The 19761-nt window shown below is 41.5% G+C and overlaps 1 protein-coding gene across 2 annotated transcripts in view; it reads right to left on the bottom strand.

The window, feature by feature from the left end:
• RTTN (rotatin) overlaps positions 1-19761 on the bottom strand; it is a 110932-nt gene that overhangs the window by 74827 nt on the left and 16344 nt on the right. Inside the window, exons 1-11 of one of the 2 annotated variants that reach the window (XM_060277923.2) lie at positions 13068-13344; positions 10601-10788; positions 9549-9744; positions 9159-9245; positions 7684-7774; positions 7174-7288; positions 6904-7054; positions 5067-5232; positions 3649-3824; positions 2402-2517; positions 1365-1535 (exon numbers count right to left, since the gene is read on the bottom strand). In XM_060277923.2, the coding sequence (XP_060133906.1) occupies positions 1365-1535; positions 2402-2517; positions 3649-3824; positions 5067-5232; positions 6904-7054; positions 7174-7288; positions 7684-7774; positions 9159-9245; positions 9549-9744; positions 10601-10788; positions 13068-13140 (1530 nt within the window). In that variant the 5' untranslated portion in view covers positions 13141-13344. Of the gene's footprint in view, positions 1-1364; positions 1536-2401; positions 2518-3648; positions 3825-5066; positions 5233-6903; positions 7055-7173; positions 7289-7683; positions 7775-9158; positions 9246-9548; positions 9745-10600; positions 10789-13067; positions 13345-19761 lie in introns of those variants that run through there. The other variant, XM_035124661.3, reaches the window with a different exon arrangement.

The raw sequence follows: 19761 nt of genomic DNA, 5'->3' as shown, positions 1-19761 counted from the left end.
TGATTACTTCTTTTCAGGTCATTAATCTGAGGGTATCAGATTCTACACATTCTGGTGCAGCGGGAACTGTTAAGCGATGGTATCCTAAGTACTGAACTTCCCCTCTAAAAAGGGGAGAGTGCACACACAATAGTTCCGAATAAGACCTTTCTTACTTCAAAAAATAAATAAATATTGCAGCAGCATTCCCTTCCAGATGTTCTTAACTACAGTTCCCATGATCCCTGAGGATCAACAGTAATCGCAGTCCACCAGATCTGAGGGCACCACATTGGCTAGCTTTACAGCAGCTGGATCCACACAATGTAAAGCCAGATTTTTGCTGTGCTTTTGCAGCTACAGCTATGCATTTATTGCCCCTTACCATTATCAAGAAGCAACAAAATTAAAAGAGAAGGTCTGCCCCATCCCCCATCAGGATGGGTGTAAATAGAACTAAGACCTGATTCACATGATATTTTATGTACATAAAAATTCTCTCTGTGCAGGATACATATTGTGTGCATCAGCCCTAAAGCACATCTGGATTAACTGGGATGTAGGCTAAGCTACGTTATTTTCTTTAACCACCAGATGGCAGACAGCACACCTAATCCACATTTTAAGATTTACTGTTCCTTTATAATGCTCCAACACCAAATACTTTAAGACACAGCGGGGTGCTAATGTTTTATCCCAGCTTCATGCATTCATAATCTGCATGAACAGCACAGTCCTTTGATAGTTAACCAATGTAATAAGGATTCCCCCCCAAAAAAAAAAACTGAACTCTTCAGTCACCTCCCTGTACTGAATAAAATCACCAAGCACCTGCTGATCCCATGTCAAAAAGACCCACATATAAAACAATAGTATAAGCTAATTTTTTGCATAAATGCTTTTAGGAACTAGGGAGAACATATTATTTGGTTATCGCTAATGAAATTTTACCTATTGATATGATCAAACTTAAACCACCTGCTTCCAGGAATGCATTTTAACCTTTTAAAATTAATCTTGTCTACAAGGAAATATTTATGGAGCACATTTTCCACTTTTTTCAGATGCAGGCAAACACACTCGCACATACAAATTATCAGATGTCTGGTACTGACTGTAGCAGACTGGACACTTGTCATTAGGGAATAAAGCAAGAATTAAAGTTCAAATTAGGTGCTTTCATTTTTTGCCCCAAGTGAAGTTATAGTGCACATCACTCAAAAGAATAACTATACCACATTCCCCACTGATTTTCTTAATATGTATTGTGTATTTGTAATAGATCTTTATTTAATCTGAAGGACCATATAAACCTTGAAAAGTACTTTCTACCCAATTAAGCTATTTTTTTTTAAAGTAGTCTTTCATGTAGTGAAGAGTCTCACCTTCTCCACAGGGATAAGTGATTGCAGTAGTCGAATGGTGAAAAGTGAAACACTAACATATGCCATTCTGTGGTGGATGATCACAAGCTCAGGCTGCTCTGAATTCGCATTATTTTTGTGGTAGGACATGGTTTCACCCAGGGTATCTAGGACTCCAAGCAGTTTTTCCTTCTGCAAATTAAAAGGAAGTTCATCAAGGTCAATATTTATGAACAGTATAGGACAGGGATGTACTCAGTCATTACAGGAGATACTCTTACAACAAGATAAATGGCATCCAGTGAATTTCACACATGTGCTCTCATCCTTTTAAAGACTTTTTCAGCCTGTCCTCATGCTGTAAGATGGTTCCCTATAGCTCATTAGAAATACAGTATAAAGTTATTTTAGTCTCCTCAACTGTTACAATTTATTGGAGAAGTCTGTTGCACATAGGGATGTGGTTCCTCATTGGGGGGGATGGGAGGAATCCTGTGTCTCCTCTCCCCCAAGGACTTCTCCTCCCCCCCCAAAAAAAAATCTGTTTCTGCTGCCTTCAGTTTTCCACAAAATTTCCATTTTTTTCTTGCATGGTTTCAAAATGTTCTGAAATTTTGTGTCTCTGCTGTCTCCATATAACTTTTTCTGGAAAAGTAAGACCTGCTACAGCAGGGCTCCCTCAAGGGTGGGGTGGCACCCCCACTGTGAAAAATCCTTCTTTCCATAAAAGTCCAGCAAGCCCCTATGTTATCTGCTTCTCAAAAACAAGTTTATATGTTTGATTCAAGCAGAGCATTCTTACACAAATTATTTGATGAATTTCTGCTTTAATAATGTTCAGCTATTTTGGACTTCTAGGGATTTGTCAAATTATTATGTTACTAGCCAAAATGGGAGGGGGGCGGTTATAACTTCTTAAAAATATATGTATACACGGCCCATTTTAAATTCTTGGCATGAAATGGACTAGAAACAGATATAAAGGAAATGCAGGTTTCTAAGCCATTTCTACAAAGGGAGACTCACAAATCCAAGACACAGACGTCTGAGATACTCACAAGTTCCAGCCCAAAGAGACTGTTGTCTTCCCAAACATCTTCAGACACAGCATCAGAAATAAGCAGCAGGTCCTCAGCAAGACACTCCAGAACGTGCATGGTCACTTTCTTACTACCTGAGAATTTACACAGGTAAAGGTAAGGTATCAGAGAAGGATATTAGAGTAAGGAATTTCTATTAATTAATTTGGTTATCTAGATCCACTACAATCTGGGTTAACACTTGGTTTCAGAACTGAATTAGCCATGAAAACCCTGATGGATAGCCTATATAACGCAAGAGACAGGAGAGTGTGACCCTGTTACTTCTGCTTGCTCTCTCCACAGCTTTTGATACTATTGACCGTGGTGTCCTCCTGGAACAACTCAGTGGGATGGGTATCAGAAGCACCATATTATCTTCTGAGCTTTAAGGCTATGTCCAGCACTGGACTGAGACAGTAGCACTCCTCAGCCTTCTGCACTTGCAGTCCATGCAATATCATTGTTAAAACACCTGCACTTGGTTTCCCATCTACTGAGCCAGGTTCAAGGTACTTGTATTAATTTACAAAGCCCTAAACAACTGAGGTCTAAGGTACCTTAGGCACCACCTAAACCCTTATATCCCAGCTTGATCATTGTGACCATCTGCCAGATGTTGGTTGTTGGTTGTCCCCAAAGTTAGGAAAGGTCATTTGACACCAGCCCAAAATTTAGTGTCATTGACCTAGTCTTATGGAATACTCTGCCAATAGAGATACAGCAGGCACCTCCTGTTTCAACCTTTTGTTCCCTGCTGAAAACTTTTCCTGCTACTTGCTTAGCAAACTCACTTAGTGACCTTGGTGAAGTCACTCGCTCTTGTCTGGCATTTATTTGGTTATAGTGGAAAGATCACTCAACTAGATGGAGATAAGCGAGTTGCTCAAAGCTATAAAATGAGTGTAAAGCAGAGGTGAGGTCGGAAGCAAACACAGAAATTGATTTCAAAAGAAGTTTGCTTTCATGATGGCTGCTGGACACATTAATAAAATCTAAGTTGCTCGGATTCCTAGCAAGAGCCCACAGAATGCACAGAGATTCACAGCAGGTAAATACGTTCAAAAGCCTTTTGCTGAGTATCCTCGTTTCATGCATACCAATTATTTTGAGTTTCATTAGCGTGCATATATATATATATCTTAACATTTTGAATGAATAGAAGCTTCAGCTATAGAACTCCTGGCCTATTATAATCCCAGAATTCCTTTTTTTAAAAGAATTACCTGTTCTTAGAAGAGGCACAGCATATTCCAAAATGGCTACACAGAACTGAGGAAGGCTAAGCTGTTGGAACTGTAACTCTAAAGTATCCTCATTCTCCAGTTCCGGCAGGTCAATATGGCCCATATCCAAAGGTGAGTGAACTCTGGAATTCACATTAGCATGAGAACTGCTTCCACTGCAAAAAGCAAACAAACAACCTTATTGATACACGATACATCCTATCCTACGATTTGCAAGTAGCAAAAAGCAAGCTGCATAGGAAATGTTGCATGGAAAATGCTGTAACTGGAGGACCACTTTTGGATGTCTGGTGGCACCTTCTTCTACCTTCTCAATCCGCATCCCAACCCCAACATACCAGTAGCACAGTCTTCTCAATGCACCACGGTGATGCACAACATAGGCAGCGTGTTCCTTTTACTCAGCTTCTCCTACTTTTGGTGAAAAACCTTGCCCACGTTGCTTCTATAATCACTGCATAACTTGGGTGGAAATTACCAGAAAACTAGGCCAAGCTATCACAATACTGCAGCCTTCAGTTAGAAGAGGGTGAATACAAGAAGCCGAAGGTACAATCACGAGGCTATTTTTAATAGTAAGCTAGCAAGATGGCGCTGCATCTCTTTGCTGGTTTACAGAGCCTGATGTGTATTACTTTTTTGGAACAGGAGTACAGTGAACATTTATTCTTCATATTTAAAAAGGAACACCGCAATTCCAAATACTACCATTTTGCATACTGTCTGCCAAGATAATTTGGGACATTCAGAGTTGCATTGCTTCTTGACTAAGTCTCTGAAAAGAGACACGTTTTCTTCTACCTGCTAATTAGCTATGCAGTTATTTTCATTCTTGATGAAGACCTGCTTCACACAGGAGCACTGAGCAGCCTCCAGGTGACTTAGCAACTATCAGTTCCAAGACTCCAGCCACTTTGGGAAGCCCATGCCAGTTGGCAGGCATTCATTCATTCATTCATTCATTCATTCATTCATTCATTCACAATAGCAGTAAACAAAAAGAAATGCACTGAATTATGTGGTTCATTCAGCATGCATGACCCTCAACCTATTATTGTGTTAACCCTGCATGTATGGGGATCTTGAACATGTGGTTTTCTCCATCAGTTCTAAGAAGACGGCTCTATATCTGCGCCCCTTTGCCTATGCACTGCTGTCACATACAGGAAGTAATGGCCATTGCTTACACTGCAGTCCGACATTTGTAAAGATTTCTAGACTGGAATAGTAGATTTCAAAGTTTCGAGCATGGTTCTATAATGCATGATGCTAGTAACACACATTTAAAGTACAGAAGCTCCAATCTTTAATTTGAAACAAACAAACAAACAAACAGAGGCTACCAACTGAAAAAGGTGACAAGTATATGGTATACAACAATAATGTTACTGGCCAACCTTGAAGATACTGCATCCCAATCTTGACCATCACCTCTGGGACGCTGAACTGTACGTCCTATCACGGAAGGTCGAGGACTACTACTTCCAGGGGACGCATTCTGAGAATGAAGGGATCTTCTAGCTTCTTGGCCGTAAGACACTGAGGAATTCTGGGAAACGGTACCTTATATGACATTAATGACAATTAGGCTTTTGTGTGCAGCAAGCACATAACAAATAAGATGGACAGCAATTCAAGAAATTTACAATGTTTTCTATCCAGTAGAATACAATTGAATATAAGCCAGGATTTAGGTCAACATTCAGAATGCACTTCAGACAAACATTGGAAAGACTGCTATTTTTGCTACTAAAAAATTATCTAGAATAATTCTTATTTAAAGCAATGGAAATGTTTTTTTAAAAACTTTTAAAAAGACTTGCTTTAAAGAATTATGCAGTGAACTTTGATCAAATATTTGTCTTCAGATGTATTCCTTCTGTATTCAAGCTCATGTGGTGAACCTAAAAACTGGTAAGGCAGAGACAGGCAGCACAATCATGTGATGGCTTGAGCTGTGGATCTGCCAATTTACACATCAACAGCTATTTTAACATCCTATGTGAGGCAAGCAGAATTGAATTAATTATTTTTGCACTATTTGCCTCAACAACTCTCTATACTCTGCTGCATCTTTGTGCCACTGCAATTGTGTGCCAGCACTAGTTGGATACACTATCTCTTGGGAGTCTGAATCTCTTACCAACTTCCTGTCGGTAAATACTTTGATTCCCAGGAAAAAAACACTGTTGTTTCAAACAAAACTCAGGTAAATATGAAAAATATCTAAGGAAGAACAGGCTTCTTAGCTGCAGGAAGCAGAAATAATACCAGGGAGGGGTTATTGTTTTGTTTGTTATTATGTTTTGCATTTTTTGTTTGTTATTATGTTTTGTATTTTTATACTGTAACCACCCTGTGATCCTCAGATGAAAGGAGGAATATAAATTTAATAAATAATAATAAAATAAGCAAGGCAAGTCTAAATCGTGACCACCTGTGCTTTCTCTTCCTTCATGTTCACCCTGCCTGGTATTAGCAATGTGGACTGAATAGCCATCTCCAGCAAACAGATAAATGAAGCATGTTATATATTGGTGTAGTTGGATACCAGTAAGCATTCAGCTATACATATTGTTTGGGACAGTGTAAGATAATCACGGAATCATCCGATATCTCAACTTGTTTATTGCCATGTTTTCTCACCACCACATTTGATTTATTGTTATGATGATATAATTCTTGCTAATTCAGAAATGTATTGCACAATGTATCTCAATACTTGGAAGATAAAAACATGAAAACAAAAACACACACACACAAAAGAAGTGTGCAACATTGTGGCAGAAGAAACCTGAGTGGCATCTAATGGTAACTTAACTGCTTTATGAGTTGTGAAGTGCTTGTCCGTAAAACTGCTATGATACATTTGGAGGAAGTATGGGGTTAAAAATGCAAACAAACAAACAAGAATGCAATTAGATAAATAATTTACAGTTATAGCAAAAATTGTATAACGGGTAGAGGGGGGAGAGAAACAAAGTATTTGGCCAATGTCTAATCAAGAGTCAATTTATCCTGATTTAGCTATATCTTTTTGTTGCCTATCCTTTTCTGACGAAGTGGGGATTTTTAGTCCAGTATGAATCTGTGCTGAACTGTGCTGAAGTTGGCATTCCTTTAATATGTGTTTTTATTGTTGATTTGTTTATTATTCAATTGTTTCAGGAAGCTTTATGGGAAGCAATTCATCAATGAAATGAAAGAGAGAGAGTGGGGGAGAGAGATACAAACCAGTTTCACTCGAGACAAAACTTGGATCTCTATGGAAGTTCAGTCTGTTTCTTAAGAAGGTACATAATTGCTGCAGACATAAGACAGCTTGTAAGGCTAAACGGTGTTGTCCATCTCTTCCGAAAGCCAGTGTTGTTAGCGACAGAAGACTCTGAGGTAAACAAAAGTGATCCAATATTAGAACTTGGGCCTAAACATATATGCAAGCAAGGCAAACCAAAAATTGCTAACACTTCTAAAAGAAATATTTTAGTTAAAAGCATTTCTAACCTGAACAATCTTTGGTCTCTGAAGAAATATCTCAGCAGGAAAGTCTTGCATGATGACATCTTGTAGAAGCTCACAGGTATTCCAAATTAAACTGTGATTTTTGCTTCTCAGTGAGCTGTAAAGTACATTTGAACTTTTACTGGGAACTTGCTTTACAAAGCTATAGTAATCAACTCTTTATACTCCATCAGTGGCATAATTTTATACCTGATTTGATTATATTCCACCCTATCACCAAGGCTCTAGGAAACATATTTTTTAAAACAACACACACACGCTGGGTGGGCAACAGGAGGCAAAGAGGTAGCGCTTTCACTAATAACGCCATGCACGGCTCCAGAACCAAAGAAAACTGCCACAATTCTTATAGATCTTGCACTTTAAAGAAGCAACGTAGCAACTTTTAAATAAATAAACCTCTATTGTCACTACACTACCTGTGTGCAGTGAAATTAAATGATTTTATTCCCTGTCATAGAACACAACAAAGCTACAATTAATTTCACATACCTTTCACTTGATGAAAGAACATGCCTATCTGTTGTGGTCAGGGATAACCATGGAAATGTAGAAAATTTCAAGGATTTCACTCCGTGTTTCACTGAGGATGGAAGAAAGGCTATTTTTACTGTGTGCCATATACTGAAACACAGAGCAAACAGATACCATTCAGTGTTTCCATTGTAGAAACTGATAAGCACTCCCTATAGCGGATGACTCTTATCCTGTTTCCCCATCCCAATACCTGTATACCTTTTTCATTGTGTGAAACCTACAATGCCCAACACTAATTTTCAAAGGCTTAAATGGTAAGAAATATATCTCAACGCCATCCTTGAAGCTAGAGTTTTGTTTGCTTTGCTTTGCCCTGGAGCCATTTTCTAAATGTCAACTAGAGGGGGGGAAGCTAGGGATGAAATCTAAAAGTTAGGTGGATTGCGCTATCTACTCAAAAGCCCCAGATTATTAACAGAAACCTACCAAAAAAGACAAACTGGTACATTTTCGATGAAACAATTTTGAACCAAGGTTATATTTTTTTAAAAAAGAATACTGTAGCTAATGGTTCCACCTGGCAATTAGGGCTGGTATCTAAGCACTTCCTTTTGATCGCATAAAATCCCAAAACTGGTATAAAACTTACTTCTAAGTTGTTAATAAATTCAAATCAATAGTTGAAGTTCCACTCCTCCTGGATTAAAGGTTTTAATCATAGCCAGACTGACAATTTGCCAAGGAAACAGGTTCCTTCCTTTTATCAATTGTCACCTGGCAACAGCTATGCTATTAGTATGGACATGAGAAGTCCTTGCACCCAAATTTCCTTATTTTCTCCTGACTTCCAATCTACTTTTCTTGCTAAGGTTGTCAGACTCAATAGAGGACAGGACTTCTGTGCCTTTAATTGCCCTGCTCTCTTTTGAGTCTGGAAACCTTAAAGAGAAACCAGCAGACCCTTTGTTTAATTTCCAAGCAAAGGGTCTGCTGGTTTCTCTTTAAGGTTTCCACACTCAAAAGAGAGCAGGGCAATTAAAGGCACAGAAGTCCTGTCCTCTATTGAGTCTGGCAACCCTATTTCTTGTGTGTTTTCTCTTTAGATTGGAAGCCAAGGACAGAACTTTTTTTAAATGGCTCTATAAGGTGCTCTGGGAGCCTGCTGAAGAAAACATAAAGTCTTTAAAATAAATACGTCTTTTCCCCTTCCTTCACCCAACTGAAAACTTTGTTCCCCCATTTGCTCTGAATGTTCATGAACATTCCATGATGTATCAGTTCATCTAACTGGTGTCCAAGGCTTCCACTGCCATAACCGCAATGCAGGTGGGTTTATCTACTTAAAAAAACCAATAAAACAAAAATTAAAAGCATCTTTGTAAACAATGTTGGAACTTCATTCCTTCTCAGTGGTGCTCAACCACACTAGCAAGTCTAGAAAACTATCCAACATACCAGTATGTTTACTTTATTGTTATAAAGTTACCTACCAGCTAGCTGTTTTGGTGGTATTCCTATCTCTTGCAAATTATTTCCCCCTTGATCGAAGTATCCAGCATTAGCTTCTTCTGACAATACTTAGAAATATAAAACCATAGTAAGTAGCAGCATTAACTGTATTAAATAGCTTTTTTTTTAACTCTATGGATCATATAGTCATTTTTTCTTTTTTAAAAGTAGATCTGCTTCCTTCTAGTATTTTCATTTTTGAAGATTTACACTTTCAAATCGCCGATTCTCTCTCTGAAAATCACTGAAAGGATCAGCAGTCACAAACACAGATACCATTAACAAAGGTTTAGCATCTGGGCTAAATAACTTGATATTTTCAATACAAGGCCCACACTTTGCAAAATGCTGTGTATAACGGTGCAACTTACCTATATTAGTCACTGCTGGCAAGGGCGTTTGATAAGACACTTCCTGATAATCAGCAGAGATTTCTGAAGGCAACACAAATAGCCCATCCAAAATCCCATCAATCACAGCCTGCAGGTTTGGATCCACATTTGGACGAAGTTGGGTGAAAAACTCTACTGCCCCAATCCCAACCAATTGTTCCACAGCAGATGGGTGCTAAAATTAGAAAGATGATACGAAATTAAAAAACGAAATGGCAAATTCTCCCAGCTTTTATTTATATAAATGTGCCTTGCAAGAAAAAGCCCGTCTGAGACAGCATACAAAAGATAATTAGTTTCATATGCTTCTAATTCCTGGACCCAGCACGGATTCAAAATTCTGGAATGGCCAGGCTAACTTGCTGGTGAGGTAATGGCCTAGGTATGGGTTGTTAAGCTAACAAAGCAAATGGTTCCATGTTAGAGAGCAAATGGGTGGGCACTACACCCTCAAATCCCTGGTAGGTAGAAAGACAAAGGCCAGAGTTGAGAGTTGAGTTGTGTATGTGAGCTAGAAGGCAGAAGCAAGGGTATAGGCTGGGCAGCTGGAAGACAGAGCCATGCCTGATTTCTGTTGGAATCCAAGGCTATAGCTATGGGAGAAACAAGAACCTCTTGGAGTGTTAGTGCAGTTGTATATATGTGCAAATAAATCATATATCATAAAGACACCACAGTTGCCACTGTTCCTCATTCCAAAGGAAACACGAACCCTGGCTAAGGGCCTCAAACCCCTGGAATCTTGCACCGCTCAGAGATTTGGGTGGTGTGCAACAATCATTTAGCTTCATATGCATAGCAGAGGATCTCAGAAGGAGCTGTATTTAGAAGATAACCATGTACTGAGCATCTCATTCAAGTCACCTTTCCAAAGAAATACATCATGGCATATCATTTTGGTTTCCAATGTTCTTTTAATGCCAAAGTAGCTTTACATTAAGTGGGATAACATGCAAGTACTTTTCAGCATGGATATGGACGATAGATGGTTTGCCGTTTTCAGGAACAGGTAACAACACAGATAACTGTACCTTCACCAGGTTGCTCACTAAATTCAGAACCTCTTCTTTCATTGGTACTACAGGAAAGTTGAACCACTCCAGAAGACTGAGAAACAGGAATTTTTCTTGAACCAAGTCATCATATGTAACCAGGTTGTGATCCAATTTACACAAAATATTTCTAAGAGCACGTTCTCTAATTTCAGCCAGCTGATGACCTGTTCAAAAAAATGAAATGAAAATGGAAGAAGTTTCAGAAGTTCAGCTGATACTTTAAATCAGATGCATTGGTTATCCCCAGTAAGTTCAGCACAGAAGCCAGCTTCCCAAGTCTTTACTCCCAAAACGTGTTAAGAAGGTAGGGGACTCTGCTCTCCTTCATGGGAAGTTTTAGATGGCCATTTGTCAGGGATTCTTTAGTTGTGGTTCCTGCAGTGCATGGGGCAAGACCCTTGGGATTACTTCCAACTCTACAATTCTAAGACTTTAAACCTTTAAACAAACAAATCAAGAGAGGCAAATACAATACATTTGGTAATGGTACTGCACAGAAACTTTCAGTTGATCCTCTACTCCGGACCACAAGACATACATATCTGTTCTTCATTTCCATACATCTGTCACTCACATACTGTTTCCCCCTTCCCAACCCCAACCCCCACAAACCGATTTTTATCTTTCTTCATGAGCAACAGCAGCTTGGTTTGACCTTAAAAGCTGCCACTCAGAAACTAATCTTTTAACAAAAATAAATAAAACCAATGGGTTTACATATGCCTAACTGCATCAAACTGGAATATAAGCATCATGGATCTGATTCAGAAAGCTTTTAGATGGTACAACTATAGGTGAAGACCAGCAGCACAGCGTCAGTTGTAGGCCACTGGGGTGGGCGCACTCTGGGCAGCAGGCATCAGCCCAGCCCTCTCTGCTGAAGTGACCCAACCCCCACCAAAGCAAAGCAGGGCCCGCTGAGCCGCCTGCACAGTCATGCAGAGAGGAGCCCAGCTGGCCAATGCAGCCCTTTGTGGGCACAGAGGAGCATCGGGCCACGCTGGGGGTGCCTAGTTTGCCCAGCCCTCCTGGCACCCCACACACTATGACCCTGGTGAAGACTATGATTATAAAGCTAAACACACTTCCTACAGTGCCCTATCTAACTCAGTGGTAATAATGCCACACGATTATGTAATGGTCTTTTACTCACTGTATCACTCTCTGCAAACTCCTGTACACAATTTGATTTTTTCTCAAGTCATTGCATGGGGGCGAGGCGAGAAGAGAAAGCAAGTGAGCACTCATTTAAATGAACAGCACAGGAAAATATGCTTATCAAATTTGCAGATGACACCAAACTGCCACGGAAGACAGAATCGGGAATCAAGAAGACCTTAACAGATTGGAGAACTTGGCCAAAACTTTAAAAAGGGTTTTCAATAGGGACAAATGTCAGGCTCTACACTTAGGCAGGAATAACCAGCTGCACAAATATAAAGATGAGGGACACCTGGCTTGCCAGCAGTACATGTAAAAAAAGGATCTAAGGGTCTTGGTAGACCACAAGCTTCACATGAGTTAGCAGTGTGATGCAGCAGCAAAAACAAAAACAAAAAAACCCTAATGCTATTACAGTATAAGCTACATCAGTAGAAATATAGTATCCCAATCAAGTAGTACCACTGTATTCTGCCTTGGACAGACCACACACATGGAGAACTGCAGTAGCATAGCAAGGCACTGCAAGGGGGCTCAACAACTTTGGCGAGGGTTTCCGAGGCCACTGGAGAACTGTGTCCAGTTGTGGGCACCACAATTTAAGGAGGATATTGAACAGCTGGAACGCGTGCAGAGGAAGGCAAGCAAGAGGATCGAAGGTCTGGAAACCAAGGCTTAGGAGGTGCGCTTGAAGGAGCTGGGTATGTTTAGGTTGGAAAAGAGGAGATATGATGATAGCTATCTTCAAGTATCTAAGAGGCTGTCACACGGAGAGTGGAGCAAGCTTGCTTTCTCCTGCTCCGGAGCTTAGGACCCGAAGCAACGGATTCAAGTTACCAGAAAGCGGAACAGATTCCCACAAGACCTTGTGGACTCTCCTTCCTTGGAGGTTTTCAAGCAGAGTTTGAATGACCACCTGCCAGGGATGCTTTAGTTGAGATTCCTGCATTTCAAGGACCCTAGGGATTCCTTCCAACTCTACAATTCTAATATTCGCTCCTTGGAGAGTGAATCCTGTGTGTGTGTGTGTGTGTGTGTGTGTGTGTGTGTGTGTGTGTGTGTGTGTGTGTGTGTGTATTCACTCTCTAAGGAGCGCGCGCAGGAAGGCAGATTCGGACTGAAGCCCTGCGCGCATTTAGCGCGGAAAACAGCAGCTGCGCTCTGGAAAAAGTTCCCCTCTGCCGCTCATTCCGGCGCCCCTGGAAGCAGCGGCTGCGGCTCCAGCGCGCTCGTCTCCGCTAGCCTGAAAGGGAGAGGGGCTTCGTAGGAATCCACCACTTACGGAGCTTCCGGACGAACGGCGACAAGGACAGCTCCGTCGGAGGAGACGACGAGGCAGCGGAGCGCGCTGCCATCGCCGCCACTGCCCCACATTCAACCACCGCGCCGCAAGCGAGCGCGAACTTGCGAGAGGTGGGGTTGGGGAACGGAGCGGCGCCGGGCCATCTCGCGAGAGCAAGCGAGAACGGTTGCCCGAAAGGAGCCCCTGGGAGCTGTAGTCCTTTCTCCGGCTCCCTTTCCCTCAACGGCGTGCGGGGGTGGCGGAAGTGGAGCTTTCTCTCGTCGGCCAGGTTTGCGCTCTCGCGAGCCTTGAGCCGAGGCTTCCGTTGCCCGGGGCCCGAGGCTTTGCCGTTGCCCGGGAAACAAGCCGCTCAGTTTGCTCGCCCGCCGCCGTTGCTTGAGCGGAGGATGTGCTCGAGTCCCGCCTCTTCTCCCGCGCTTAGCTCCGGAGGAAAGAGGAAGCTGCGCTTAGCTTCCAAAGGCTGCTGCTGCCTTCCCGTCCCCTGACAGCGGGACTCCATGGGTGTTTATTTGGACGTTTATCCCTCTCAACTCTATGATTCTGTCCTGTTTTACAGCCCAAAGCTTCAAGTTACAGACAAATATACAACCACAATCCGGTGACGTGGAAAAGCCACTTCTCGCAGGGAATGGAAAAGTTACAGGAAGCAGCAATTAATAGACAATATATTATTCACTGTTATTGTTTATTTATTTTCCATACCGTCCTCAATCCAAGGATAACAGTGCAGTTTACAATATAAAAAACCACACAAAAATATGTAACATAGTAACAAACAGAAACACTACCCCACCACACACAGAGAGAGAAAACACTGCAGATTGAAACATCTGGTTCTTGCTGGAAGCAGCTATTCCTATTTCTTAGGAAGGAGGTTACTGAACTGGAACAACATTGTGGTCTGCTATGATATCACGTGGCCAGAAACAAGTTAGTAAATGCTAAGACTGTTTTAATGATCTTCTGTATGATTGTTACCCCAATGTCCAAGACTTCTGTGTGGTTTTGAATAATAAAAAAAGGTTTATTTGGTTATGTTAGAAGAAAGAGGAAGAACAAGTAGTAAGTCCCTTGCGTGGAGAAGATTGAGAAATGTTTTTGGGTGACAGAGAGAAAGTGAAATTGCTCAACACCTACTTTGCCTTTGTCTTCACCCAAAAGGAAAGCAGTGCATTCCCTGATGATAACAGAATAAAATATGCAAGGAGGGAACTGCAGCTCAAGATAGGAAAGTGATGGTAAGGAATCACCTAGCTACCTTAAATGAATTTACATATATTTCCAGGGCCTGACTAGCTGCACTCAAGGGTACTAAAGGAGCTTGCAGGTGTAACATGAGAGCCTCTGTCTATAATATTTGAGAATACTTTGAGAACAAGTGAGGTCCCAGCAGATTGGAGCTGGGCAAATGTCCCAATCATCATAAGGGAGTGGGGGGGGGGAGAGAAAACCCAGGTAACTACTGATCGGTAAGCCTGATATCAATTCTAGGGTTCTTTATAGACCACAAGCTTAACATGAGTCAGCAATGTGATGCAGCAGCAATGAAAAAAGCAAATGCTATTCTAGGCTGCATCAACAAAAGCAGGGAAGTAATAGACCCTCTCTATTCTGCCTTGGTCAGACCACTTGTCCAGTTCAGGACACCAAAATTTGAGGAGGATACTGACAAGCTGGAATATGTGCAGAGGGGGGCTACTAAGACGATAAAGGGTGTAGAAACCAAGCCAAATGGTTTAAGGAGCTGGGTATGCTTAGCCTAGAAAAGAGAAGACAGAGGAGATATGATAGCCACATCTAAAATGCTGTCACATAGAGGATGGAGCAAGCTTGTTTTCTCCTCCTCTGGAGGCTAGGACCCAAACAAATGGATACAAGTTACAAGAAAGGAGATTCCAGTTGAACACCAGGAAGAACTTTCTGACAGTAAGAGCTGTTTGACAGTGGAACACCCTGACAGGTGGTGGACTCTCCTGGGAGGTTTTTAAGGAAAGGTTGGATGGCCATCTTGCCTGGATGCTTTAGCTGAGATTCCTGCAGGATCCCTTCCAACTTTACAATTTTATGATTCGAAGATTTATTTAAGTTTATTGTACTGGGTGACCTCAGATTCTGGGCCAGCTTTCTTCTAAACAGCACCCTCGGTATTTTCACAGAAGACGTGTAAATACGGTAGTTTTTACGCCTTATTTATTATACAGGATAAATAGTAGAAGAGAGGCATTTGTAATGACAGTGAGCATTCTGACTAATGTAGGTTTCAGCTTGCATTCCAGCCACTGTTAAAGTAGGCTTCTTTAGCCTTATTTACGAAAATGCCCTAATAGACTGAGAAAGTTGTTCAGAATATCAGGAGCAGACATTTCCTTTTAGAAGGAACTAAGAAGCACCATTAAATAAAGCAATAGAAAAGAATATCCAAACTATCCCATAACATTGTAATAAAGGTCAAATTGTTCCTCTCACTTCTTTCCCCTTGTTTCTGACTTTCTTCATTTTGATGAGCTTGTTGTGTGCTATGCTTTTTCAGAATGAGGCTGCAAGCCTACACCAACTTACCTTGGAGTTAGGACCCACTATACTTGGTGAGAATTATTAGAATAGACATGCCTAGAATTGTGGAATGAATAATAATAATAATAATAATTTATTATTTATACCCCGCCCATCTGGCCAGGTTCCCCCAGCCACTCTGTGCTTTTTTCGGGGGGGCGCAGGGGTACACATACCCCTAAACATTTTGTGAATCTACATTTGGCCTCATTGAGGGGCAGTATTTCAATATGAGTAGGAAAATGAGAGTACCTCTAAACATATTTTTTTTTGGGGGGGGAAGCACTGTATGAATGTATTTGCAATCTTGAATAATCATCTCTCCCGTGAGTCCTTGTTTTCTATAAATAATATTTTTTTAAAAAAAATAATTTTTATTTCTTTTCTATAAATAATAGCCAGAATCCAAAGCAATGTTTATTTCTGTATGGTCAATATGGTTTTTGGTATGTTGATTGAATACTAGCTCCATTTATGCTGCATGGCCAACTACTTTTGAATATAAAGTGGATTTAAAAAGTGTGTATGGTGTGCAAAGGGTGTAAAAAATAAAAATATCTGGGCTGACCTGGTTTGCATGGAAGCAGTAAGTCGAACCACCACTTACCTCAAATGAACAAACATGCAGGTTCCTGGAGAGAAGACTCTGGCCATTTTGACCCTCCTCCAGTCTTGCTGCTGTGAGCTAAGCCATGGTTTGACTTAGTGTTCCCTCCTATTCCAGGCTTGTGGTTTACCTTGTTCCAGACAAGCCCCGAGCTGCAGCCAAGGTTTGTTCTGTGGCTCACCACCACTTGTGGTGTGCCTGGGGCAGATAAACCACAATCCCCATATTTAGACGTAATGCCGAGTCATATCATGGCTTAGCTCACAACAGTGTGACAGCAGCAGTGTGTCTGGAGAAACAAAAGAGATGCAATCTGTCCAGGGGCCCACACATCTGCTCATTGGTGCTAAACCATGGGTTGGCTTAGCGTTATGAACTGGGCCACTGTCTGGATTGTGGACAGTTAAATACAAGTTTTAGAAAACACAGTTCAGTTTCTGGATAAAAGAATACAAATACAAAGGAATAGTAGTGATGTTATGATGAAATCAGTTCAGTGTTACTGTAATAGAAAGGTGTTCCCTGTTCCTGTGCCAACTAGGGTTTCAGTCTTTACTTTCAAAACTATTACAGTAGTTGACTATGGGAAAGGACACCACATCCATGCAAAGAGAGTGGGAATACAGTGCCCTAACATATTAATGTAGTGCAGATTTTAGGAAGGTAGGGGCTGAGTATTTGTTGACATGAAGTTACTGCCCTGTAGCGAAAACAGAAGCAGCAATGGACATTTGTACTAGAAGATAGAACAGAAACCATCACAGCCCCTTTGTACTTCTTTGTGAGTAATGGCTATTTTATTAGGAGCACTGTAATCACATGTTCTTAAAGCAATGCTCTGCTTGTCAGCTGCCAGTCAGATGATGATTCAACCAGACCCATGGTTGGAAGCCAGATCCAACACAGAATGCTGGAGCCTAAGACAGCACGAGTCCTGCAATTCCTTTCCCTAATTATCACAGAAGAGCTGGTTTTTATTGTTGTTTTATAATCTGCAAATTATAGTTGACTGCCAAAATCACTGCTATAAAAGACAAGGTAAGTCAAGATGCAGAGGCTTATGATGGTAATATAATAGTATCTGCCACTTTAACCATTTGTGGTCTGCAGTATGTGGCTTAGTTCATTATTGACATACTGTATGCTATACAGCCCTTGGCCTAGTTAAAAAGTGGCTTAAGACCCTGGATGCAGTCCTGCACACAGGCTGCATTAAATATTATCAACTTCAATGGGATTTAAACAGACTTCTTATCTTGCTTGCTCTTAATATTTTCTCGAGATTCCACCCTCCTCCCGTTTATCACTCAACTAAAAATCACTTTCTGAATTAATTGTCTAGAGTTTGTGGCAGCAGCTACCAGTTAGCTTCTAGACCAGGCATCCCCAAACTTTGGCCCTCCAGATATTTTGGACTACAATTCCCACCTTCCCCGACCACTGGTCCTGTTAGCTAGGGATCATGGGAGTTGTAGGCCAAAACATCTGGAGAGCCGCAGTTTGGGGATGCCTTTTCTAGACTTAATTAGATGTGCTGGATTGACTCTCAAAGCTGTTCATGACTGGGGATATGTGTATTTTAGGATATTAGGCTGACCGTTTGGATTACATTTGGGAATGGGGAAACTGGGTGCTACACATGGAGCAGCCCAAATTAACAAAACCCCACAGATGAAGAAACACACAAGCATCTGCCTCCTGCAATTATTCGTGAGGATTCCACATCCTGTGGAGTCTTATTGGCCTACAATGTGGAGTGCTGTGGGTGCAGCTCTTTGTTAAGTGTGGACAAACTCTTGCAATAAATAAATAAATTAGCATACAGTGAACCCACAGCTTGCAAGGGGGTTATGTCGCAGGGACATGGTCTTACTGTATTTGTGAACCTTCAAACAATGTGAGGACTTGTACCGTCAAAGCTTGGTTTCAGTGTCTTAACATGACATAGCATGATAAATAAATAGTGGGTTGTATACAACACTGCAGCGCCACGCACACTTTCATTGCTTGTGGAATGAAATTTATCCCTCCTCTCCTTTGCAGTGCCCCATGAACCCTCAACATCTGCTCCAGAGGGTGGAGGGACCCTCTGGGGCAGTTTTTTGGGGTGTGAGGGGAGAGAAGATGGGAAAGAAACATTGACATTGGGATTTGCTGCCCCAGTGAATCCCGCCATCTGAGGCAGTCGCCTCACCTTGCCTCAAGGGCGGACCGGCCCTGCAACCCACTGTTTCACTATGTAACAATCTTGGTAAATTGTTTAGTTTTGTTTACATGTTATAGTACTGGACTGCTGCGGACTCTCATTCCCATTGTTCATGCCAAAACAACAATCATCCCAGAGAACTGAAATAGCATCACTGCAAATCCATGGCATGACTAACAAAGAAGAGTAGTGAACGCTCACAAGTGGCATTGTTTGTTAATTTGTAATGTGGCACTCACATATAATGGAATCTGACCTCTAAGGGTAAGAGCAATTGCCCATATGCTATTCCCAGAACCAGAAACAAAAGATCTACACATAAACCGAGACTGCAGCTAAATGGCTGCTACAAAAAGAACAGCTTGTGCTTTATTTCTTTGTTTATTCGAAGAATCATTTTCCCCAAAACTCAATTACTGTGGACCAACAAAATTATCACATTTGCTTGCTCTCTACTGCAAAATACCCAACTTGCCCCTGCAGGCCAAAATAGGAAAGACTAGATTACGGTAGGTAGGTAGGTAGGTACTGTAGATGTGACATGAGACTCCCTGGTCATACAACATAAACTTGGGTAAAGGGTAAAGATAAACAACCTGTATGTCACCAATGCAGAACTGAAATCTATCCTGTTTGAAGTGTTTTTATTATGGCCTTAGCTTTGTTTGTGTGTGATCTGCACAAAGACACAGTTTATATGGGATGATCCTACTACATATGCAAGAGGCTACCATTATAGTATAATACTCTTACAAAAGCCTGGCACCTGTCCCTCTCTCTGGCAAGCTGTGGCAAGAGCGCTTGGGATCTCAGGGGCCCACACAGAGTCTGTGTCCCTTTTAAGAACAGAAAGACACGGCGGAGGCTGTCATGCTTTAAGAAATAGTGTTTATTTGCCTATTTACACATTCCATCTGCACGAAAGGGTCCAGATATTACAGCATGGTCTACAGCAGTGCAGGAAGACTTTCCTTCACCCTCGCCAAAATGGATCTACTCTTTTCTTCCTGTTTCTTCTTCCCAGAAGCCCCTTGCCCTCCCCCAGAACAGTTATTCAGGCAACCTTCCAAATCTCCAGTCTCTGGTCACACCTGGGACAAGGAGTTGTTGAGGACCCTCAATGGCTCTCTATTGTAATGCTAGCAAGCTCTGCCCTTCCCTCAGCCAGCCCAGGGAAGGCAGCCCAGGAATCCCATTGCAGCTTATATTCTCCCTTCATATCACAAAGAACCCAAAATCCTAGCATTTATTAATTTCTAGGGTTTACCTCAAATCTCTAACAATACCTTCCACTGCCAGATGTGTGT

The sequence above is a fragment of the Zootoca vivipara genome, chromosome 8 (assembly GCF_965207765.1).
Source record: "Zootoca vivipara chromosome 8, rZooViv2.hap1.1, whole genome shotgun sequence".
Classification (NCBI taxonomy): domain Eukaryota; kingdom Metazoa; phylum Chordata; class Lepidosauria; order Squamata; family Lacertidae; genus Zootoca; species Zootoca vivipara.
This window is presented reverse-complemented; position numbering and strand designations above follow the sequence as displayed.